Below are 26,402 nucleotides of genomic sequence, written 5' to 3'. Positions count from 1 at the left end.
TGCTCATGCAGGTATATCTTGTGTTTTTGTTGTGACTGTGAATGAAGTTAAATAAATGGGAAAGTTTTTATAATAATTAACTATCCAAAAAAGTACCCAAAGATTCTAAATGAGTTTTAATTCATTAATTTACTTTGTAAAAAAATTGAGGTAAATTTTGTTCGCCAATTAATTGGATAATAGAATTAAGTGAAAGTGTTTCTTGTTAAATCTGCTAATTAGGTGTCAAAACGGAACTATTATCTCTAACAATCAAAATTAGCACTAAATTTTAAACTTATTTCTCCGGTTTTGGGAAGAGGGAAACCGAAAACAAATCAAACGGCAAGTAGAACCAAAACCAATTTTCGACCAAGCTTTCATTATTTCCAAGAATACAATTTAGAACGCTAGTAAAGGTTAAAAAATATTTGATTTTTATAGTGATTTTTAAGAGGCTTTGTGTAAGTGAAAAATGCTCCTATTAGTGAAGTAATTAAAGCTCAGAAAATGGCGATGTTATAGGAACTCAGTCGAAGAGCTCGGTAATAATCTTCTGGCGTTTTAAAAATATATATTCCAATATTCTAGTTTTCGAAAAAAAAAAACTAATTTAAAAAAAAAAAATAATACAAACAAGAGTACAATTGAACTTTTGATTTGTCAAAATGAAATTTCGTTCCTAAAATATATCCTAATGTAGCCACTTTTAAACCTCTCATCAGGCTTAATTTTAAATGCTTCTATTCAACGTTGCAAAATTTTATGAATAAGATTTTCACGCAAATTGTTATGTGCTCACAAATATTTATTTATGTATATTAAAGTTAATATTTACTTGAAAAAATGAAGCTTAAAATGCAATTCAATTAAAGAATAAATTGTTTGTTTTTAAAATCTTTAAATTCTAATTTTGTTCTCTATCATAAATCTAAACCAATTATCCCACTGTTAAACTTAAACTTGATTATTGTATAAAAGCTATAGTTTTCGAATTCTTTAAATGTAATTTTGTTTTAGCTTGTTCAACTTTTTCACTACAAATATGCCAGAAAAGACGAAAGTTATAGCTTCCCTTGAAGGGTTTTTTATTTATCGTTAATCAATTCTTCAAGAACATTATTATAGGGGAATATTTCTTCCAAGAATAATTTTCTATCTAAAAGAAATTCTTTGTTAACTTTATGAAAACATTAATAATGTTTAGTTGTAAATAAGTTATGTGTTTTTGATTGAAATTTTAATTAAAAATAATCCATTTCAAAAAGAAACATATTAGAATGAAGAATAATGAAGTTGCGATTATCAATCAGGTGAATGAAATTGAACTCAAAGATTTTATTTTGTGTAAACACTATTTAGGCGTAAGGAATAAAAAAAAAGTGGCACTAAACATAAGTAGGGAATTGACCTATAAATATTCTATGAAAAAGTTTATCAGCATTTTTTCCAATTTTTTTTTTTCACATTTTTAAATGACTTTTCAAACTTTTCATTCGCAAGTTTAGCAAAACTTTTTACTACCAAAACCAAAACTTATTTTTTAATTATCTTACAATCGATTTATCTTCAATATTAGTTTTTTTTGCCATTCAAACAATTAACTTTTACTTTTTCAAGTGATTTCTTTGAAATCTTTAATGTTCTAAAGATAGAAATATTAACTCAAAAAAATATTTTTCATTCAAAATTTTATTTTTAATTTTAAGCTCTTTAAAGAGCCACTTTTTGGTAGACATGTAATTCATTAAAAATAGCCTTGTGGTGTTATTTTATTTTTCCTTCGTTTCTTTGAATTCTTAAATACATTACCTTGCCAACAATTATAATGAATGAAAAAATAAATATTTAAGCATATTTTTCACAAGTACTAGTACTGAGAGTATTCCCGCTTTAAAGTGTCAAAACATTTAACTCTCACAATATATTTATAGAATTCCACGTAAAAAAGATAAATATATATTATCTTCATCTGTAGTGTAGACTAATGGTACTTTTTTTGGTTTTGGAAAGGTCCATTTTTAACCAGAAATTTCAGTACTCACTCAATTGTTTAAGGACTTATCTAATAGTAATTTGCCTACGTAATTAAATATTGAGGTGAACGAATAGCCAAATGTTTATTTATTTACTATATCGTTTATATTTATTTACATGTAGATAAAATTATTTCAACTTAACCAAAAATTCGTGTGAGTAACTTGTGTGCTGAGTGTGGATTTTTCGGTTCGCTAATTAGACTGAAATTACTCATTTAATTAAAAGTCCAATGACGCAGGCAAAATGCAATGTAATCTGATTACCTCATGATGTAAAGTTCAATTCAACACGAGTGAATTGAGCATTTTAAAATTGTATCAAGAAATTGAACCAATTTGTGGTAAAGGCAATATTCGAAATGTGGTGGGAGTTGCATCTTTTTCAAATTTTTCTTTAAAATTTTTTTTTTTATTCATTGGTTTTATTTTGTAGGTAATTGTTGATTTAATATAATTTGTTGTCAAATGCTTTTTTTATTTATTCTATTTAATCGATATCAATTTTGAGGGTTTGACTCATAATTCTGTACGAAAGTTTTGTTACCAAAATTCTGAATACCATAATTTGGTATTTTAAAATTCTAGAAACTGAAAATTCAGCTTTCCAAAACTGTGTAAGCCTATTATTACTCTACCTATTTCCAAATCGTAGAAATCCAGAATTATGTTTTCCAAAATTCTGTAATTGGAAAGTCTGTACTTTTTTTTTTATTATAAAAAGAATTTTTCTTTTTCCATTTACATTAGATGAAATTATTTCAGAAACATCTCAGCGTATTTCCGATGACTGGCCTATTTATTAACATTATAGTATACACAAAAACGTTAAAGATATTTTATATTAGCTATTTGTGGAAAGAAATAAATCTACATGGTTTGCAACAAAAAAATAAGGGAAGGTCTAAAATTTCCTCCAGATGTCTTGAAGTTGTTAAATCACTCACATATTTTCATCTGACATAAGACTATTTGACTTAATGTACTATATCATCAAGCCTTAAGCTATAGATTTCCTTGTTTTTTTTTCTTTTTTGTATTGGTTGGGTTATTGTGAAAATCTTCAAGAGATACACATTAACTTGTAAATGCTCGTAAATGAGATTATATGTCTTAACATGGGGTTTAGGCAGTTAACATCATTGCCAATCATTTTGTCATTTCGTGTTCCCATGACATTTGAGTTCTTTTATTTTTTTTCATGGTTTACTTTCGGTATGTCATTTATAAGAATGCTTATTTATAGAAAATGAACTTGTACATGAACATTCACAGATGGTTATCGAAATAAAATCTTTAAAGAAATATCTATAAGAAACTTCTAAGTTCTAAGTTTGGTTATCTTTTTAATTTAACAAATAAAAAATATAACAAAAAAACCGTTTGAGGAATTTTTTTTTCAATTATTATTTCTGCAAATGAAAAAATGGTAAAGTGTAAGACAGCTATTGTTGGTCCTTTATCATATTTTTGCCTGTCATACCATATAACGTGCTCCAGGCATTTCCATTCATCCTGTAAATTGCTATAGCATAAAGGTTACTTCAAAGCGACTGGCGATGTTCATACATATACATACAAATGGGCAGAACATCGGAGAGCAATTATTTTTACTTGACCGACCTATAATTCTAGAGGATGAGTCTTGGAATCATAAAAAAACGAACTGATATATTTTGCGATATTAATGCTGAAAAAGTGGGTTGTGTAAATCGGGATTCAAAGAATTGGTTTTTTTCCAAGATGAAAAATTACTTTTAAATTTTTTTTTCAAATGAAAATATATTTCTTCAAATCAGTCAAATTTTTAATTAATATGAAGTAATAATTTAATAAATTTTCCAATAAATTAACCAAAAAGGATCATTATTTTTTAATTCCTTTATCATATAATTTTTCTTCTATTTTAAATTTAAATCATAAATAAGTTGATTTGAATTACATCCACCAAAGAATTACATAACAAATATCATAAACCCTTTTTCTTTCTTAATAAGTTTCAAAATTACTTTACGTAATTATGATTTCTTAAATTTATTTCTCCTAGGAATCATTTCTTTGGAAATTTCTTAGAAATATTTCAAATTTAATTGAGATTATGTCAATAAAAATTATTTTTCATTTTCCACTGAACCTGTCCTTTCTATCATTCGCACGAAATCTTTTGGGTAAATATATACATCAAATTAACCCCAAAAATCAGATGTTCTTTTGACATTGTATTCTGAATCATTGATTTAGTAACACAGGTAAGAAAAAAAGGACCATTATTTGAACATTTGGGTTGTACAGGGAAATAATTTACGTAATTGATGAACATTTTAACAGATTTAATTAAAATTGCCATTTTTCAGCAGGGCAAAGGTCTATAATGTCTTAAATTCTATTGAATTTATTTATAATTATGTGTTTGTTAATTAAGAGTTACAATATTTTGTGGTAAAATAATTTTTTGGAGCTTTAATTTAATTTTCAGAAATAATATTTATTTTCATTTCTTTTAAACATGAAATTAAATTCACGTTTTACGTACATAATACTTCTTATAATTCCGAGTACCTAAACGAATGTTTCAATTAATCTCAATTCACGGAATTACATCCTCAAACAAAATTTAATCCAAGCACAAATTTCAAAGAAGTTTACTTTTCGTTTTTGTTTTTCTTCCTTCCGTTTCTTACAAAATTAAAGTTTTTAGTTTCTGATTCCTTTCTGCACATTTTCTTTATAGGTGTTCACATTCTGAAAAGGATAAATAATTTTTCCCTTTTATAAAGAAAAAGACAAACTGCTGCTTAAGTGAAGTTTTTAAATTATTTATTGCATTTTTAATGGTCACTTTTTCTTCTTTTGAAAAAGAATCATCCTCCTTGTTGGAAACTCAATTACATTTAATACATTTTCAAAGTACCTACCTACTTTTTTTTTAATAATAATGTTAAGGAAGTTGAAACATTTATAAATATCAATTAAGTGTCTTTTCAATGAGAAATAAATATCTTTTGCAATATCGCATTTTGGAATTAAATATTGGATTTACCAAGTCAATTAAGGATAATAAACGTATTGGATTGATTCATTTTAGATGAATATCTATAATTGAGGAAATAACCCTCAACTTCTGATAGCTTATAAGTTTTTTTTTTTTTTTATAAAAAGTTCAATCAATTCATTCCGGAGCTCAGTCTCTTGGACGGGTAGGTAGTTCAAGTATTGTGTATTGAGTTAAATGGTAAAATTACGAAACTAGATGCAAAACAGAATTGAAGGGAATGAAAAAAAAAGGTTTTCTTTTAGAAGTTCAATTTGATATTGAAGGAAATATTGCATTGAAATTGTTTGATAAGCAAACAATTTCAAGTTTTTCTTTTCAAATTGCCATTTTTATCTAGGTTTCATGTTTGAGGTTTGACTGCAAGCTTTTGATAGTACAAAAGTTTATTGTATAAAAGTAGGTAGTTAGATGTGAAAAGTGAACCCAAACAATTTTATTGGTATATTGCTTTTGTTTTTTTTTTTATAAAATCAATTTAATGGCTTGGAGAGCAAAAAGAATACAACATTGTAGGTAAACTAGAGATTAATACTGCTGATATATGTAAGTGTAAAAAGTCGAAAATTATGTTAAGATTTTTTCTTCTCAAGGTTAATTTCTGTATAATAACTATAAACAATTTAACAAATTCAAAATAAAAATAATAATACAAAATGAATTATATAAAAACAAAAGCATCAGCATATTATGTATTTCTTATTTAATGAGTTGAAAAAAAATTAATGCCAAAATATAAATCCCATGACAAATAAGCATTAATCCTTAAGATATATGAGCTTAAAATTTAATAAAATAAAAAACTCATTTATTTTACAAAAAAAAAACAGTGTAGACAAAAGAAAATAATATAAAATAAGTATTTTTTTAGGTTCTCGAAATTTAAATAAATGGAAAGACATTTTTTGGCTACAATCCAAAAAAGAATTAAAATTTTTTTATGAATTCCACATTTTTGCACGTACCTACTTATTTTTGTAGACAAAAAATGAAATGATAAAAAATAAAAACATCTGTTTAGTTATATTTTATAGCCTTTAAAGGTTACCAGCATGATGTTTTTGATCTTATTTTTAATATGAAAATACAATCCATCAAGTATGGGTTGAGCCTTGTTCGTTTTAAACCAAATCGTAAAAGACGTTTTTGAGAAAATTTAACATTTTTTTTTTAAATCTCTGTACAATTTATATAAACTTTTACATACCAAGTTTGAATGAATCGACCCGTCCGTTTAGGCTGTATCCTTTTACAGACAGAAACACTTGCGGGACACACTTTTTTCGCGTTCTCTTTCATCGTAATTTCAGTTTTGAATGGTATCTCAATTTCCATTTTTTTTTCGCTGCTATAGAAAATTCTATGAACTTTCTTCTATCTTAGTGAGACTTGTTTGTTTGTTTTTTTTTTTTTTGTTTCAAATCAAAATTAAGGTTATTGCATAAAAGAGGTTTCCAAAAATGTTTTTGAAAGAAGTTACAATTTCTTAAAAGAACAGATTGTCGGCTATGAGTCCAAATCTGCTTACTCCCACACCTGCTAAATCCACACAAAAATAATTTCAAACCCTGATTAAAACTTTTAAACAGGAATATATTTTGGGATAGAAGAATTGATAAGATTTAAGAGATGTTTGTACTTTTAATTTAAAAGTACAAACATCTCTTAAATCTTATTAATTCTTCTATCCCAAAATATATTCCTGTTTAAAATCTTAAGCTCCATTAGTGGAGTAACTAAAGCTCAAAAAATGGCAATATTAGGGAACCCGGCCGAATTTTGATGATCTTGTTTTCAAACATTTTGTTTAAATTTCATCAATTAATTGATGCCAAAAGATTTTCTAGAAAATTTAAGGAAGAAAAATATAAAGGAGTGAGGGACAATCTTCCATCGTTCAAGCCATAAATGCAATTTTCTTATTAATTGACTTCAAACCCAAAAAAAAAATATTTGAACACAACGGCAACACCTACAATATTTAAATATACATTTTTAAAAAGTTAAAAGCATAGTCATATTTGTAAAATTAAAATTAAGTTGATTGAATTGAGGGCTTTTGAAAGAATGGTAACTGAACTCAGATTTTGAAAAAAAAAAATTATTGTCAAAATTTTAACACGTCGTTTTTAAAATTTATTTCGTATTATAAAATGCTTTTATTTTCAAATTTTGTTGGCCTTATTTATTATGATTTGAAATTATAAAAGGAAATGTCAAAATGTATTACGGTTTATGAAAAAAAATTAAAAAGTATTTAATTTTCGAAGAAATTTTTGTTAATAGAAGTTTTGAAAAAAATTGAACTTATTTTTTTTTTTAAGTTTAACATTTAAATACTAAGTTATTTTCATTCAATACCCTTATTGTTGAAAGTTAGATACCAAAAGTTTTAAGTTCTTATTTGCCAAAGTCATTGAGAAATTCAATTATTTCAATGCAAAAATTCAGTTTTTATCAAGAAAATCCGATAAAATTGAAGTAATTTTTATATTTTATTTCAAAACTGTAATATATATTACCTTTTCCTCTTCGGAATTCAATTAATAATATTGATGGCAAAAAAAAAATTTTCTAAATAAATTCATATTTTACTACGAAAATGTTAAAAAAAAGCCATTTAAAATTTTTTAATAACGTTTTTTTTTTCCAAAATTTTGAGTTGAGGACTATTCTTTCAAAAACTCTTGATTAAATTTAGTGGATTGAAATTTTACATATAGAAATGAGATTCTGGCTTTTTAAAAACGTGTCTGTAAGTATTGTAAGTGTTGCCGTTAAGTTCAAAATATTTTTTTTGTGTTTGCAGTCAGATTGTGAGAAAATTGCATTTATCGCTTAAACGATGGAATATTGTCCCTTACTCCCTTATATTTTTTTTCCTTAAATTACCTAGAAAATCTTTTGCTATCATTTGTTTTATGAAGTTTAAGCAAAAAAATGGGTTTGTTAAAAAAAATTAATTTTAATTTAAAAAAACAATACGGCAACATCGGCAATTTTTAATCTATAGACTTTTAAGTATTTTTAATAACCTACGATTAAAAAAAGATCGTCAAAATCAGAGCTGTTCGGCCGGGTTGAGATGATTTCTGAATTAAAATAAATCACGCTAAATGTTAGTGAGCTATACATGGATCAATCGCCTAATTCCTCAAGGCCAATACAAATTTTATTAAATTTCAATACATTTTAAATTTCTTCTTTTTTATTTTTCAGAAAAGATCTATACTATTTAGATTTACATACAATATTTATTAGAAAATTATATTATTTAAGATATCCTTGTTGCCTTGAAGCAAAAAAAAAACACATATTCTAAAATGTTGTTGTTTTCGCAGCATCCTTCTACAAATAGATAAATAAAAGGACAATGTATTACATCTGTTAATATTATTTCTTTTTTCGATTCACCCATAAATTCAACTTGGGCTCTATGTCGATTTAGTCAATTTGCCTATTTAAAGGAAGTATCCTTACAAAACCGGATGTACAGAGCATCCTCCGTAGCCCGAAGTAATTTCCTTTTTTATATTCATTTTTTTTATGAAAACATCCTCAACCCCCTTTTAAATATGAACAATTTAAACCCCATCGCTAACTTACTTAAAAAATAAAACAACAACCCTTCTCACTCTTAGGATGTACATATTACGATGTGCGTGCGCCTACACTTAAAAAGAACCGTTATTTATTATGTTAAATCGAAGTTACTAATGGCTCGCCAAAAAAAAAAAAAATAATAAAAATCATCGTAAATGTTTAACATTTGTATGGTGTATCGATTAAATAAATCACACAATTCACAAGCTATGCGTGTTTTGTGTTGAAAGCTTATAAGTATAAAGTAGATATTAGTAGACGTTTCTCCTTTGGTAACATTTCCGCAATAAAATCGTGTGTGCGTGACAGGTCTTTTGCTTGAGTTTTAGTATTTTCAATTAACATAAGAAAAACAGCTCATAATGTTTAACCATTTATGATAATAATAATTTATCGATTATTGCAAAAGTGCGTTTTTGTTAATAAAAAAAACAAAAAAAAAAATAAACTATGAAAGTAGAAATTTAATTCACAATAACTTTCCTTAATTTTCATCTTGATGTCCATTCCATAACTCCTTGAGCACAATCATACTTTCCCTTCACAGTAATTAATGTGTAACGTTTAATTACGTTAAAATCCATTAATTATAATCTCAGCTTAGTAGATTTTCTTAAAAAAGGAAAAGTTTTGTGTTTTTATTTTCTCCTAGCTCTTGTAACATGGGTATTAGGGTGGGTCAAAAAAATCGAAATTCTTTTTTTTGAATTGGTACTCCGAAAAATCGATTGCTAGAATATACACACCAAATATGAGGTCTTTATATTATTGGGAAGGTCCTCCGCTTTGCAATTTTCCATTTTTACATCAAGCTTCTAATAAAAAAAAAAATTATTTTTTTATTAATTGACTTTTTAGCAAATTTCTTTTCATATTCTTGTAGGAAATTGAACGCTCTACAAAAAAGGCATTATACACTTTTTTCGTTTATCTGACCTCGAATATCCTTAGAATGGTTAGATTAATGAAAAAACATAATAAGACCTTTTTTGTGGAGCAATCTGTTTCCTACATGAATATGTCTTGCGCATTTGATTATTATAATTTTTCAATTTGTTACAAAATTAAGAACGAAAAACGAATTTTTAAGGATTTTCTTGATTTTTGGACCTCAAATATCTATTCAACGGTAAGATAAACGAAAAAAGTGTATAATGCCTTTTTTGTAGAGCGTTCTCCTACAAGAATATGTAAAGAAATTTGCTAAAAAGTCGATTTAAAAAAAATGATGTTTTTTTATTAGAAGCTTGATGTAAAAATGGAAAATTGCGAAGCGGAGGACCTTCCCATTAATATTAAGAGCTCATATTTGGTGTGTATATTCTAGAGGTGTCTAGCAATCGATTTTTTGGAGTACCAAATCAAAAAAAAAAGAATTTCAATTTTTTGACCCACCCTAATATCTACGTATAGTACACACAAAAAAAATAACTTAAAGCATTTGCTATATTCTCTACAGTTTCGATCAAAAGGTTTAATTTTTGAGGTTAAACTTATTTTCGTTTGGTCAAATACTATAGATTTTGAAAGTCAAACCACAAAATACGTTCGCCCTTTGTTGTATGGTTTCCATCGAAAACCATACCTCAAACAAAGATGTTGGAGTATGGTTTTATCAGTATACGAGTAAGTACATATCGATATCAGGGTATCCATTTGGGACTGGTGTTATTAATTTTCATTTTATTTATGAATGACCTTTTACAAAAATGATAAATTTAGGGTCTGGAACAATTTTAATTGTTTTTTTAAACATGTTTTCAAGTGTAAAACCATTAACTGGTGTCCAAATTTTAAGATTACCGAGAACTTGAAGACAAATTTCAATGAAAATTTAAAGTCTAAAACAATTTTTAAAATAAATAAGGCAAATTACTTTCAAACGTAGCCAGATTTTCGTAAAATCAGTCCTTTGCAGATTTAAAAAAAAAGTTCATAATAATAGTTTTTAACTTCAACTTTTCATTACTTCTTTTTACCAACGGTATTCCTTAACTTCATAATATATTAAATTTACCTATAATAAATACGAACTGTTTGCTTATAAAATGTTGACAAAAGCAACGAAAAGTATAAATGCAATACACGAAGATATATTTTAGTGGTTAAATTTCAACAAAAAAAAGGTACAAACATTATATGAATAATAAAAAGGGAGTTCTGGGAACAAATATAATTCAAGTTTTATTTATTTATTTTGTGAGAAATAATTTTGTTTTCGAGCTCTTCTAGTGAATAATGCCCTTTTTATTCATGAACAACTTCACATATTCGGTCCGGCATTGCATTGTTGTTCGTATATTTCCTTTTATATGCAATTCAAATAAATTGTTCGAGATTTGTTTAATGGTTGCTATGTTGTGGAACTTTTGGTTTTTGAATAGACAAAACCGACTCGTAATCTTTTCCGACTAATCATATCCAAAAGTTTTCAAAATTTCGTTTAAAATTGTTGAGAAAATGGTCCATGTTCAAGTATGTATTCACAGTATGTATATTTTTTTTTCTTCCTTCAAATCATTGACTGAGCGTGTTGTGTGGGAAGAATCATTGTTGTTCAGCTAGAAAATCCATTATTTGGGTTCAGAATTTAAAAAAACATATTTCTCTAATATCCCTATTCAAGTTACGTACACTTGATATTCTTGGCCTTTTTGGAGCTGTTAAACTTCCTCTCATTTATATCATAACACGATGTGTTCATATAGCCGACCTCAAAAAGTTTCTCTTTTAAAGACCCAAAGGACAATTTATCCGAAAAAATATACATATTTAGCACAAAACCAAGAATGGACATACATTATACAACCAGTTTTTAAAGTATAGTCTTTAAAGTTTTTTTTTTTTAAGTTACCTACCCATATTGAAAGCTATTAATATTGTCAGTTCGATTAATAATAATAAAAAAGGGAAATTAGAACGTAAACATTTTGAGAACTGATTGGGATAGAACTTTTTTCTATTTGTTTTTTGAACAGTCATAATTAAAGCTATCAGCCATTTCAGGCTTATCCATTCTTTACCGGTAACCCTGATGTATATTTGAAAATTGTCAGTTTCCAAACATTTATATGGAATTTTTGTTTATATGTAACAATTTTAGAATAATAACTATTATTTTGATATTAATTTATTTGTGTTTCAAAAATATTGAACTTATGAAAAACATTAAATTAAATTTTATCATTCCATCCTCTTTTTTAGTGGTTTCTCATAATTGTAGTGGGAAATCATATTCGGCAACTTCAGATTAGTTTTCAGCAAACCCAAACACAAAAAAAAACCAAGCAATCATAAAAAAAAAAAAAAAAATACACGATTGGGGTCGCATGTGCTTGCTCTTATGGTAAAAGTAACTGTAATATTAAAGCTTTTTAGAAAATAATAGAGACAATTTAAAATTTGTTTTTTTTTTATTTTTTTAAGGAATTTCCTAAGGATGTAATGTAAAAAAATAGTTGGTATGTCATTTTAAAGAAAATATTATTCAACACATAAAAACGAAATTTCGATAATATTCATCAACCCGTTTTAAAAAAAATCGATTTTTCAAAGAAAAAAAATTGGAAATATTTTTAAAAAATCCAAAAATGTGTTATTTGAAAATAAATTTAAATATTTTCATATAACGTTTATTTTAACGTTTCTGTATAATGTTTACAAGAAACACATAAATTAAATAAAAAAAAAAACGACAGGTACCTACCGTTAATAATAATTACAAAAAAATATTTTTTTTTATTTCAAAAGTTGGCCCCCGCAAACAACAAATTTTCTATCGGCCGATAGTTTAGTCGGGTTGGGCTTCTAGTGTGCGCAAAGGCAGCCGACGAAAAAGTGGGGTCGCTAGGAAATATTTTAGTATTAATTAAAATTTAAAACAAACTTTTTGATCGGCCGATACTTAATCGTGGTAGTGTACATACATTCTGATTAAGAGACCAACTAAACTGTAGGCCGATAGAAAGTTTGTAGTGTGCGGGGGCTTTTAAACAAAAGCAGAGCCAATTATCATACTCGTAGCATTAAAATTTATCAGAACCGTTATTTGAGTTCTATCATTCCCTCCTCTTTTTTTACCGACTTCCAAAAAGGAGTGGTTTCTCATATTGCAGTTTAAAATTATATTGGACAATTTCAGATTTGTTTTCAGCAAACCCAAACACAAAAAACCCAACCCCCACTAATTCCTCTACGAAGCAGAAAGTTGACATGTTAAGTAAATCCTTTTTCTATCCTCACCATTTATATGTATGTTACATCCTAAAGCTTCGTAATTAAACACGTACTGACCTTGGCTATAAGTAGGTATATGATTTTTCAAATTTCCTGAAATCCTTTTTTTTTTTCTTAACTTAGTTGTGAAGATGATGATCTACTTTGGATCTAAAAGTTAGTTAACAAGCTTTGTAAAGAAACTAACAAGAAAATCCATGCGATGAACATCATTTGAATTTTATATTTTTCCCATGTTACTATTAGGGAGTATAATAGCTGATAACTAGTTCATTTAGATTCGCATCATGTATGCTTGTTAAGGTTATTATGTTTATAGATGCCGGACTCGTTTTTATATTAACCTGTACATTAGGGTGTCCGTTATTTCCCAAAGTGATGTTTTCGGGGAAGACACCCCCCAGATCGAAAGTTTAGGGCCTAAATACGGGGATTTTAGGAAAAACAAATTTTTTGGAGGTCATTAACCCGTGCCTCTAAGGTCATACTTTCCCCATACAAATTTGTATGGGAAATTTTTAACTCATACATAAATTTTTTTTTTCTCTCGAGTTAAATCATCTATTTTTAAAATGTTTGTTGATTCTGGTTGGAAAATAGTTCCTTTAAAAGATTACATTCAAAATTTCCCGTTAAAAACTTCAAATATTGCATTCAAAAATTTGTGTATAAATCAAAAATTTTAATTTTTTGAATTTTTTTTTGAAATTTTTGCCGTTTTTATACGTTTAAATTTATTTTTTTCGAACTACAAAAGATATGTTTACAATATTTTTATTGAATTTTGTTTAAAAATTATTCACCTAAAAAATGACATCAAAAAGTTGCAAACAAGAAAGGGTAAAGTATTTAATAATATTTATTTAATATAAAAACGGCAAAAATTTCAAATAGAAATTTAAAAAAATTAAAATTTTTGATTTATACACAAATTTTTGAATGCAATATTTGAAAAGAATTAAAAAACAATAAAACTACATTTCAAATTATGTGATAGGTGAAAGCAAAAACTACGAAAACAGCTAATAATTTCAAAAACCGAAATAAAATATAAAAAAAATTTTTAACGGGAAATTTTGAATGTAATCTTTTAAAGGAACTATTTTCCAACCAGAATCAACAAACATTTTAAAGATAGATGATTTAACTCGAGAGAAAAAAAAATTTATGTATGAGTTAAAAATTTCCCATACAAATTTGTATGGGGAAAGTATGACCTTAGAGGCACGGGTTAATGACCTCCAAAAAATTTGTTTTTGCTAAATTCCCCGTATTTAGGCCCTAAACTTTCGATCTGGGGGGTGTCTTCCCCAAAAACATCACCTTGGGAAATAACGGACACCCTACTGTACATATATTACAGGGCAATGTCATATAGGGTAACTTCGGGCATTATGGCGCACCGGGCATTATGGCGCACCTCTCAACTTCCATACTTCCAATACTCCCATTTAAATGAAACCAATGCAGAAACTTTGGCCTTCGTCGAACACTAGCCTTGTGACGATCGCAGGTCAGTGCTATTATTTTTGTGCCAAACAAAAAAGAAAACAAAAAAAATATACCGGTTCTGGGTTCCAATATTATATCGCTATGTTTTTGTTTGTGTATATCTCGGTAACTAAGCAGTGCACGTGTTTGTTGTAAAGAGTGAAACGCAGAGTACAGTTTTGGTTTGTTTATATCACTTGTTATATTTTAACTGAAGTAAGAATTGTGTTTAGTTTTTGGAGTTTTGTGAATATGTGTATATTTTGCAATATGGCGCAGATGCAATAAGGGCATTATGGCGCTATATTATACCCGACTGCGCCATAATGCCCTTATGTAAAACTAATTTCAAAAGTAACTCTGCATATTTTTTAAATTTGAAAATAACCTCAATTTAACGTTGATTTTATGAACCTTATTTACAATTATATTTCAGAAATGCTGAATATACGTAAAAAAAGTAAAGGGTTCCGAAGTAAATGGGATTCGCCATATTGCCCGTACATAGGGCAATATGGTTTTTTTTGGACTATTTTTAATTTAATTTATTTTTTGTTAAAAAGCTTGAATTTTTATTCTTAAATAATTTATTTATGTTACGTTTTTATGAAATTTAATTAAAAAAAATTATTGAAGTAAAAATTGTAGTCCGTAGTAAAGTTATTTGAGTTTGTGCTTAGGTATGCCATAATGCCCTAATTTACCCTATCCTTTTCTGCAAGATTTCCTTTTAATATACTTGAAAAATTGATTTATTGCATAGTGTCTTAATATTATGTAACATAGTCCAGTGCATTTATTATTTGACCCAGCAGTTTGTACCACCCCCAAATTTTTTTTGCTCATTCGACAGAGCATTGTCTGAATATCATTACCCTGATTTTTCGCACTTGCGAAATTCACCTTTCGGCCGCCATCTTGGATTTTAGTTTTTGTTGAATATCTCGATTTCTATTTATCCTACATAAAAGTTGTATATACAAAAAACATAATAAATACTCATTAATCATTTAAAATTCAAGATTTGGTAAAAAAAATTAAGAAAAAAGTAAAGATAAAAAACACAAACCAAAAAAGAGCATTTAAAAAAAAAAAATTATTAATAACTTTTGTATTTATAGCGATACAAAAAAAAAAGTTCTATAGCAGAGTTGTAGAAAATTTTAAGGTGAATAATCTTTAAACTTTAAAATAGTAATTTTTTCGTTTTTTTTTACTATTTTTGGCTTGTAACTTTTTTAATATTCAGAATATCGAAAAAGTGTTCTTAACATAAAAGACGCGAAATTTAATTGCCTATATTTTTTGTACATACAACTTTTATGTAAGAAAAATAGAAATCGAGATATTTAACAAAAACTAAAATCCAAGATGGCGGCCGAAAGGTGAATTTTGCGAGTGCGAAAAATCAGGGTAATGATATTCTATTCAGCCAATGCTCTATCGAATGAGCAAACAAAATTTGGGGGTGGTACAAACTGCTGGGTCGCCCATATATGAACATCATAAATGCACTGGACTAATAACTAATTTCTTAAATTGTTTAATTCTCAAAATATGATTAGTTTAAATACATAATTGATACAAAATAAATACATGAGTATATGACCTTGTGAAAAGAAAAAAAAAATACAATGAAACATCCTTCTTTAAAACCCCGTCACACGCAGTGTGTTCATAATATTGAATTTAATTTAATATTTCACTTAAAGCCATATAATTTTTCACAGAATTTCACCCAAAAAAAATTAAAATAAACAAGCAACGCAAGACAAAAAAAAAAAAAACAAATTATAAATTCATGAATGTGCATTAATAATTAATAAGTTTAACATGTTGGACTCTCCGCAATAATTAGTATTTCAATTGAATTATTTACTCTCCAGTTTGAATAATAAAATTACACAAAAAATTAAAACAAAACACAGCAAATAAAAAGCAAAACAAAAATACCAAAGATAAATAATAAAAAAAAAATATGTTTCAATCATTTCAACTAATGGATGTGAGAACAAACCAACACGTTCATATAGATCCGAAGATAAACAACATCAAGTAAGGTCGTGCGTCGTCGTCGGCGGCGGGCGTTCACATAAAATACGCCCCAACATGAAGTATTAACATTTTATCAAAAGCAAATCGTACGACAGGTACGAGTGTATGTCAGTCATCTCATTTAATAATGAGTTTTTTTTTATTTTTAATTTTAAACACCCATATAAAATGCAAATTCAGTTTTCTGAATATGGGCTTTTGGTAAATATTTGTCAGCGCATTTTTATAATATTGCTGCAGGGGCGGTTTTAATGAAGATAATAATCTATTAGAGCTTTTTTAACAGGGTTGCTAGAATGGTAGTTTATTGAGAAGAGTGTGTGATACTCTGCATGGGGTTTTTAAAAAGATCAAATCTGTTTTTAAAACCACTCTAATGTGTCGCAATTTAATTATATTGTGGTATGGGGATTTGAATATATTTCAGATGTCTGGAATGTCTAAATTCCATGCATTTTAGATTTTCCACACTTTTTCTAGGAAAGGTATACCTAATATAAATTAAAAATGAATTTGGAATTATAAAAATCATAAAGTCAAAAATGTTGTTGGTTCTTTTGTGTTTGGATGTGATGTTTGTGCTTGGTAATAAAATACAAAACGAAAACACGAAAATAAATAAAAAAAAAAAAAACATGAATACAAATTACTTGATGTATAAATCTCAAGTTAAAAACCCAGCGTGGAATCAAAATAAAATTACTGACATTAAAACATAGAAGTTTATATTATATTGTTTTGTTGGCTGTATCTAATACTATTATTTATGATATATTTGAGGATTTAATTGTCCTAAGAATGACTTTTATGACACATAAAATGCACGACTGAGTCGCATCTGCTTTCCTTATACATACATATGTAGGTATGTAGTTAAAGTAATTATAGAATATAAATTATTACGTATCTACATCACGTTAATTATTAATTAATTTTAGGGTACAACAATTTATTTAATATATGGCTGTTGGTTAAAAAAATAGATACATCGTATAAACGACAAAAAACGCTTTTTCACCTTCAAAACATAAAAAAAAAATTAAGGTACTGATGCATATTCAAGGATTTTTCTGAACTATAAGATAAATCATATTGAAATCTATTAAAACAATAAATTACTACAATTTATTGCAATACTCCCTTTTTTGTATATAGTATTCTTGTGTATTTGAGGAAATGAGAAGAAAATTACTCAATTATAAAAGTAAAATAGTTTCAATCCATAATATTAATTTTATTTTACTGAATAAGTATTAGAAAGAAAAACCTTTTTTTATTAAACATAAACAGGGTGTCCCAAAAGTAGGTATTGGTTCAAGCAAAATACGCTCATATGCCAACTTAAAGGCTCTCAACTTGTTCATCCCAAATTCTTACTTATTTCAATTTAATGCAGTTCTTGTGAAATTTCGAAAATTCCCTACTTTGCAACAGTATTTTGTTTCTATCCCCAATAATTGACTTTTTTTACAATTCTTTCATAAGACATTGTCTTATTATAGAAACAATTAATTAATTAAAATATGTTTTTTTTTTTTCATATACCATTTCGTTAAATAATAGTATCGCTTCAAATTTTCCAAGTTTTATAAAAACTAAATTTCTACTTTTGTTTTAAGTTAACACCCCGAGAAAAGATTTGTTATTTAAAAAACTTGCACTGTTATTGAAGTTATCAAAAAAAGTATAAAAATTTTCAAAGTTGAATTTAGAACGAAAGATATTACAATTTGAATTCAACAAAAAAGGATTTTTCAGAAAAAAAAAAAAAAAACAAACAAAGTATAATAATATAATAAATCCTTAACCATAAAAATAAGCTATTTAGTCAAAAACATCCAAAATTTACATAATTTAAATTTTCAAATTCGGCTGGCTTTTCAAGTTTTATACAAAAACTCGAAAAGTAACATAAAAGAGTCGAAATTTTGTATAGTTACAAAAATTGTAATATGTTTGTAACTTACCAATAGTTTTTAAGAAAAAAGTATATTGTTTTCTTTGCCAAAAATCAAATTTTTTAAATTGTTGACAATATTTTCCCAGAGTAAAAGTATGTTATTTCTATATAAATTTTAAAAGATATCAATATGGATACTATTATTTTTTTGATTAAACATTTAAACATTACAAAAAGGAATATTTTGCTTCATACAAAATTATAATTTACGTAGAACTTCAAAATTTACATTTTTATTTTTTAAAATCAAAATCGCACTATCTTCGTTTTAATAAAAAAAATAAATACGAAAGTATTTTTTGAGGATTTGTAAAATTGTGAGTTTTTTCTAACGCCGACGCACAATTTTGTTATATATTGTTAATGGAAAAAACTGTGTATTTAAATGTTGCTAACCAAAAATAAATGCATTTTTTGGATAGAACAGATAGAAAAAACTAATTGTAAAAAAAAAAATAGTTTGGGATTTTAAAAAGAAGAAAATGATTGTCAATTAAATAAAATGCACGACTACCCCAGTCGCACGTACTTGCACTTATGCTTACAGTTACTTCAATGTTACAGCTTTTTATTCAAGAAAATTAGGGAAAATTAAAAAAAAAATAAAATCTGTTTTTATAATTAAATAAACACCGATTTAAATGATCTTTTACAACAAACTAAGTATGCCATTTTATTTCTTGTAAAACAAGGAATATTTAGAAAAAAAAATGCCGAAATCGTTAGAGTCGTTTTTTAAAAAAATAATTTTTTATACAGGGTGTCCCAAAAGTAATGGATCAAACGAAATATGCTGATAGGCCAACTTAAGGGCTCTCAGAATTTGGTAACTTGTTTATCCCAAACCCTTACGGTTTTCGATTTAATGCAGTTTTTGTGAAATTTCGAAAAATCCCGACTTGGCAACAGTATTTTGCTTCCTCTGCCCATAATTGAATCATTTATTTGCAAAACATGATAAGTCCACTTTTTTTCAAAATTCGTTTTTTTGACTTAATTTGTACTCCAGGGATAACCACTTCTGTCTTTAAAATATGAAGTATCTACTCCATCTATATCCGATTTTATAGCTACGCGAAATATTTTTTTAGTATCAAAAACAGAATAAGTCCCGGACTTATCATCTTTTGAAAATAAACAACAGCTTCTTTTTGTGTAAATGGTATATTAGATTAATGGCTGAAAATCTTAAGTTTAAAGCTACTTTGAAGTTAAATAAGCAGTCCTGACATTGTATTTTATTCTCAAATACAATTGTTTGATAGACTGGGGCTAAAAGCAAAATTGCATATCCATTTAAAAACTAATTTCACATCCGTTTATTTTCAAAGTATGATAAGTCCAAAAGAGTTTTTATTTTTTATCTTTTGAGCTATCGCTCGAAAAATTAAAAACGAAACGGTATTTTGTAGCTAGGCAAGAGTTCTACAGAATATATTTATTATAAATTTTTCTACGCATATCAAAAGAAAATAGAACGTTTTTTTCTTCTCCTGAAAAATTTAAAATCATGGACTTATCATGTTTTGCAAATAAATGATTCAATTGATTTTTGTTTTTTACAATTCTTTCACTAAAACATTGCCTAATAATAAGAAATAACTAATTAATCAAAATATTTCTTATGTCATATGCCATTTTGCTGCAAATTTATTAACAGTTCCATGTTTTATAAAAACTCAATTTCTTACTTTTATTTCAGAGCATCATCCTGAAAAAAATTTTTATGGTGTGACACTGGTTTATTATTTTAAAAACTTTCCATGTTATTGCAGTTTTTAAAAATGTATAAAAGTTTCCAAAGTTGACATTAGAACAAAAGATATTACAATTTGAATGCAACAAAACAGGGGTTTTCCAAATTCTGAGAGCCCTTAAGTTGGCCTATCAGCATATTTCATTTGATCCATTACTTTTAGGACACCCTGTATATAAAATTTTCTTATATTTTTAAAAAAAGTTTTGGTATGTCATTTTGAAGAAATAATTAATTTACACATAAATACGAAATTTAAAAATTTTTCATAAACCGGTTTTCAAAGAATTGATTTTTCAAAAAAAAAATTTTTGAAATATTTTTTAAAAATCCAAAAATGTGTTTTTTGAAAATTTTCGTTGAAATTGGGTTAGTCTTATACGAGATATTCATAAATCAAAAAACTGTTCTATGACAGGTACCGTTAATAACGGTACAAAAAATATTTTTTTATTTTAAAAGTTGGCTCTTATGTGTAATACTATACACAAAAATTTTAATCAAAATCGTTATAGCCGTTTTTGAAAATAGTTAACTTTTCTATTTCCGTTATATGGCAGGTACCGTTAGTTTTGGTCATAAAAAAAATTTCAATTTCTCCTCTAGGGAATCACCAAAAACTGCTAACTACCAAGTTTGAAGAAAATCACTACTTTAGTTTAGGCTGCAGCTCCAGGTACTTATAGACGGATAGACAGACAGACAGAATTTCCGGACCCACTTTTTTGGCATTCTCCATCATCGTAATGTCATGTAAAATTATTATCTCGAGTTCGATTTTTTTTTTACTAATCCTAAACTTGCCCTATAGTACCTATATCGCAAGTAAAACTTGATGGAAACAAATGTGTGTAGGTACAACAAAAATCAACAAAAAATGATTTAAAATGTCAAATCCAAAAGCACACTAAAACAAATGCATTATATGAATTTATTTATTTCTTAAAGTTTTTTTTTGTACAAAATCTAAACAAAATAAAAATAAAACAATATCCGCCCGATGTTTCATACAAATAAATCTAATAATATTAAAGCTTCTTTTTGAAAATGGTCGTACTGGCAACCCTATTAGGTAGTCATACATACAATATGCATGTATGTTTTTTTTATTATTTTAAGATCTGCAGAAACGATACCAACTAAGCTCAATCAATGGATTCCGCATATAGGGAAAACACATTATTCATTGATCTAAAGATAATTTATATTTATTACAGACACAAAAAAAAAAAACAAAAAAAAAAATCAAATCTAACAAAAGGAACTGCGTTACATAACAAATCGCTGTCGTACTTATGCATTTGCTCATTTGAAATCCAACCATCACCATGTCTATGGATGAAACAACAACACCACCTCAATACATTGTAACTACCCCAAGTGAAGCCGGTGATGAGGATGACCTATCTCAACCCGGTAACGGTGCTCCTGACAATTCTAGAATGGGTTATCCTCGAGCATATTCGCTAACTACAAATCCAACAGTGTCCGTCTCATCGTCGACAACGGCGACATCTTCCAATCGAATCATGACACAAAGTACCAGGAGTCAAAGTCTTCAATCGAGTTCTACATCCTCAACTGTGGTGGAACAACATCAAACATCCACCTGCTCGTCATCGTCCACCCTATCACATCAATTGAAGGCTAAATCGAGTGCTTCCATTGTCACTGAGCAGCGGAGTGTGATGCAAAAAACATCATCCATATCATCGGCATCGGGTAAATCGAAATTTCAGAGCTTCCTGCAACAACCCGAAAATACACATCCATCGAGCATGGGTGGCGGAGGCTTTCTTACCGCCCATCAGAAGCACGTTCGTCAATTTGTACGCTCGACGTCAGCTCACTCGGAGGCAACGGCCAGTGCAGCTAGTACTAGGCCAGACAAATGCATACGCAGTGCTTCCACACAAATTGAAGAACCTACAGATAACCTGGATATGGACACTCTGTCGCCAATCAATACCCAAAAATACGGATTAAATCAGTCTTCGTCGATTCTCATATCGAAGTCGGCCGAAACAATTGAAATGCACAAAACCGTTTCGGCCTCGAGCATTCGAACGCAATTGACATTGTCGGGAGGCTTGTTGGCACCGCCCAATCGAAAAATTACCATTTTAAGTCCAATACATGCTCCGCCGGGGTTGCATGATATGCTCAAACGTCACGGACGGTCACCGTTATCGCCGCGCATCAGTTTTCCTGGCAGTGAAACTGATTTATTTGGGTAAGTAATTGGAAATGTATTTTGTTTTTGTGATGAGGAAATTTAAAATCTGAATTAAAAGAGATTTTTATCTTTTTAAGACAAAGGGAGAGAATGAAGTATATATAAATAATTTTCATAGATATGCAAGGAAGAACACTATTATGCGATGGAATTAAATATAAAATCCAAGACCTCAATTTTTTTCTCAATCTAATTTAATTTATTTTTTTTACATTATTTTACTGCTCCTTAAACTTTAAATTGAAAACAGTCAATTATTCGTTAGAAAAAATATTCCCTGACCACTTTAAAAATTTCCTCTCATGTTTGAATTTCTATAGAAAAGATATAGTTTCCTAGATATTCCTTTCCCGACATGTGTACTGTACAGACACATTCGATTATTTATTCTAACAAATCTGGTCCGACAGAATGTAGACCAAGAGCTTGCATTAAGACATTTTAATTTATCCATTTATTCTGTTTTTTTCAAAAAAAAAAAAAAACAAAAAATTGAAGAAATGGTGAGATTGTTCGAACAGAATTTAAATGCAAAAAAAAAAAAAAAACCAAACTAAAGGAGACAATATACTCAAATCAAACAACCCCGAATTTCGTTCAAATACGAATCTAATTCCGTATTCAATTCCGGATCGTTGTTTTTGTGTATTTTTTGTTCAAATTTTGTTCATTGTTTTATATTTGCTTTCCTATTCTCGTAAAATCAATATTGAGGACTATTGGCTAGGCATAGTAGGAATTCAAAAATGTTTACACATTGCACAAATGCAATGAATTGAGGCTCAAAAAATTTACATTTGCATCAATTTGTTTTTTTTTTTTTGCAAAATATTTTTTAACGAACGGATGCGATTTGTTAAGTTATCCTTAATTGAACTATCACTCATTCTTTAATACGTTTATACTCAATAATTGGACAATTCTCTTTTGATAAATCTGACTAGGATTTGTTGTTAAGTAGAATTGAAATGGAATTTACGATTCAATTTATAAGTTAAACTTTGCAAAACTAAATTTTGCAGTAGTTGTTGAATTCAACCAAGACATTTACATTTATCATTCTTTCTTTTTTGTTTTGAAGAGTTATTATCCAACAACAAAACATAGACCATTCAGTTGCAATTGGAAATGAGTTTTGTAACAATTCAGTTTCATAGAAACTATTTCCTAGAAACGGGCAATAGTTTAATTGCTTTTTCCTGAAATTTTGTTGCGGTTTTCTAAGAATTTTGAAATATAGCAGTATAATAGTACAGAGGATTTTGTAAATTAATTATTTTTAACTTGTATATAAGGGTAATATCAGACGATTTATGTAGGTATGCAACAAATATTTGTGATAATATTTTAGTACAGTCAAAAAAGGTTTTGAAACCATACAAATTATTGACAAGAATTTCTTTGAATTTTATTGTTCCTTTAAGTCTAAGGTATAAAAATACAAAATGACGTGTTCTAAAGCCCAGTTTTATAGTGCGGTTTAATTCAACTCCTTTAGTCCACTCTAGTAAACAAAATGATAGGTAATTGGAGTGAAAATTTAAAAAAATGAGCTTTTGACGTTAAAATTAAATTTAATAAATAAAATCAATTTAATTAAAAATAAAAAAATAAAAAATATTGATTTTAAAATTACGAAAACAGCTTTGAAATGGTTTTGATTTCCAAACGAATTTTGCCATTTGGCTTAAGTTGAATTTTTACAACTTATAAAGGCTTTTTTTTACTACTTTCAATAGCAAATTACTATTTACAAACGTCAACTCTTAATGCAAGTTGCAAGAAAAGATTTTTTGTTATATTCCCCTTATGGCTAGGGTGTACAAATAATCAAAAATCAATTTTAAAGCATAAGCTTGCCAACTGCAGAAAAATTTCGAATGAACGTGACGGAAAAACAAGCCCACAGAAAACAAGATGAGTCTAATAATGACGATGACAATATCACCTTGCAATTTGCAACACAAAAATTAATGTAACGTGAGTTACCTAAATATTTTCAAATTTTTCCTCGAAATATTGAACAAATCTTAGGTTTTGTCACTAATTTAAAATCTTGTAATTTTGTATTTATATTAAAATTGACAAAAAAAAATCTTCTTTTTGTGAATGTAACGTGAGCTACCATGGAATTGCCCTAGTGTGTTTAAAAAAATATTTTAAGAACGTTAGATAAAAATAATTAGTAGGTAATCGATACATAAAAACAAAATTTCAAGAAAATTCAACAATCCGTCTAGAAAAAACTTTATTAAAACAAAAAAGTATTGTTTTTTTCTTAAATCAAAAATTTTTTTTTTTTTTTTTTGGAAAATTATGCAAAATTTAGACTTTACTGCTGATTTAATGCTTCTGTTTAAAAAAAAAATAAATCGGTAAAGTTGGTAGTAGTAACCATTATAGGTAAAGTTATTGCTCACAGATGCGTATCTATCTGTATAAAAAAATATATAATTTTTATTAAAAAAAAAAAAAAATGGTTAAAGAAGTTTTTCTTACGGGCGTGACACTGTTACACGTAATTTTTTTTTATCACTATTCCTCAGTAGGTATTTTGCAAAACTATACCTTAGAAAATATAAGAACATTTTTTTCAGATATTCGTATCTCAAAAATAACCAAGTTATGTGAAAAAAGTGGGACTTTATTCTACAAATAATAAGATTTTGTTTGCCCATCTAATATACCTGAAATTTGGATCGAGTATTAATCCGTTCTTTTTATTTTACAATATTAAATTTCACTACTTTTTTATCTCCCCAAACACTGGAAAACCTTTAAAATGTTCTTAATTAAACTTCAAAGTCATTTGATTTCTTTTTTTATAACTACAGCATAACAATCTCTTTCTCTTGTTTCAAGTACCTGCGAATACCTTAACCACTGTAAAGGAAAACTGTAAGCAGAGGTAAGGAAACAAAAAATATAAAAAAAAACTTCATTCCAAAAACTCACTGTCATGGTGTTGGGTACTTAGTGATACACATATCAAGATAAACCTCTGTTTTGCTTTATCAAAACCACGTAATATTTCTCCTTTTTAGTGTTAAGTTCGTATAGGTACTTGTCGGATTTATTTTTTGATGTTTTCTTTTTTTTTTTTGTGTTGCTTTTTTCCTGACACGTTATAATTTATTCCCTGAGTACACGGAAGACTGTGTGGTGATTATCCTAATATGTGGAGTGTATATCCTTTCATTTCTGTGCACGAAAAAAAGTACTTACTTTAAAGAATTAAAATGTTTAATTCCTTTAACTGATGCAGCATTCCAAGGTTAAAAAACTTATTAAAAAAGTATACACATCGCATCCAGTCCTTAGGTGATTCTTAATTAAAGTCATTATGATGATAAAATATTTTTTTTTTTTAAATAATAATTTTTCGTACAAAAAACTAAACAAATAATTCTTTCAAATATTTTGCTCTAATTAAAATTGTTAAAAAAGAATATTATACTCATTGGTATTCATAAAAAAACCAAAATAATAAAACACAAATTTTTTTGTTACAAAAATTAGTTTAGGAAGCATAAAATTAATATAAAATTTTATTTTGTAAAAATAAATGAAAAAGTTTGAATTTAATTATAATGTCAAATCCCTTAAACGTTTCTAATTAATTTGATGTCGAAATGTTTCCTACTTACCTTACATACATACAAAACATACATACTTACCTGTTGTTTTGTGGTATACTTTTTGTCCTTCACCTTTCAAGGCCTTTGGCCTTTAAAGTTGTCTGTGTGTATCCAAACATTTAATAATTACGAGTTGGTTTGAGGCGAGACGAGAATAAAAAGCTTTTTTTTTCTATGTTGGTACATTCAATATAGTACATGTTCACATTGTTATTCTTTTAGAAAATGAATATTGTTTTCTTGTTTTCTATTGTTTAGGAGATGGAAAGGGCAATGATTTTGTTAGTACATGGTTTCTAATTGGATCATTCGTCTTAGTGTATAGGGGAAGATATAAACTTTATTACGGGTAAGAAACTT

At 27.5% G+C, this 26,402-nt stretch overlaps 1 protein-coding gene across 10 annotated transcripts in view; it reads left to right on the top strand.

The window, feature by feature from the left end:
* The window catches only part of LOC129909023 (cAMP-specific 3',5'-cyclic phosphodiesterase), a 308,658-nt gene that overhangs the window by 187,483 nt on the left and 94,773 nt on the right, over nt 1–26,402 (top strand). For 2 of the 10 annotated variants that reach the window (XM_055985947.1, XM_055985946.1), the window contains exon 1: nt 21,381–22,401. The exons of 7 other annotated variants lie outside the window; for them this stretch is intronic. In XM_055985947.1, coding sequence (XP_055841922.1) covers nt 21,497–22,401 — 905 coding nt within the window. In that variant the 5' untranslated portion in view covers nt 21,381–21,496. Of the gene's footprint in view, nt 1–21,380; nt 22,402–26,402 lie in introns of those variants that run through there. One more of the 10 variants, XM_055985953.1, reaches the window with a different exon arrangement.

The sequence above is a fragment of the Episyrphus balteatus genome, chromosome 2, assembly GCF_945859705.1.
Source record: "Episyrphus balteatus chromosome 2, idEpiBalt1.1, whole genome shotgun sequence".
NCBI classification, from domain to species: Eukaryota; Metazoa; Arthropoda; class Insecta; order Diptera; family Syrphidae; genus Episyrphus; species Episyrphus balteatus.
The sequence above is the reverse complement of the archived record's forward strand: the minus strand, read 5'-3'. Positions and strand labels throughout refer to the sequence as shown.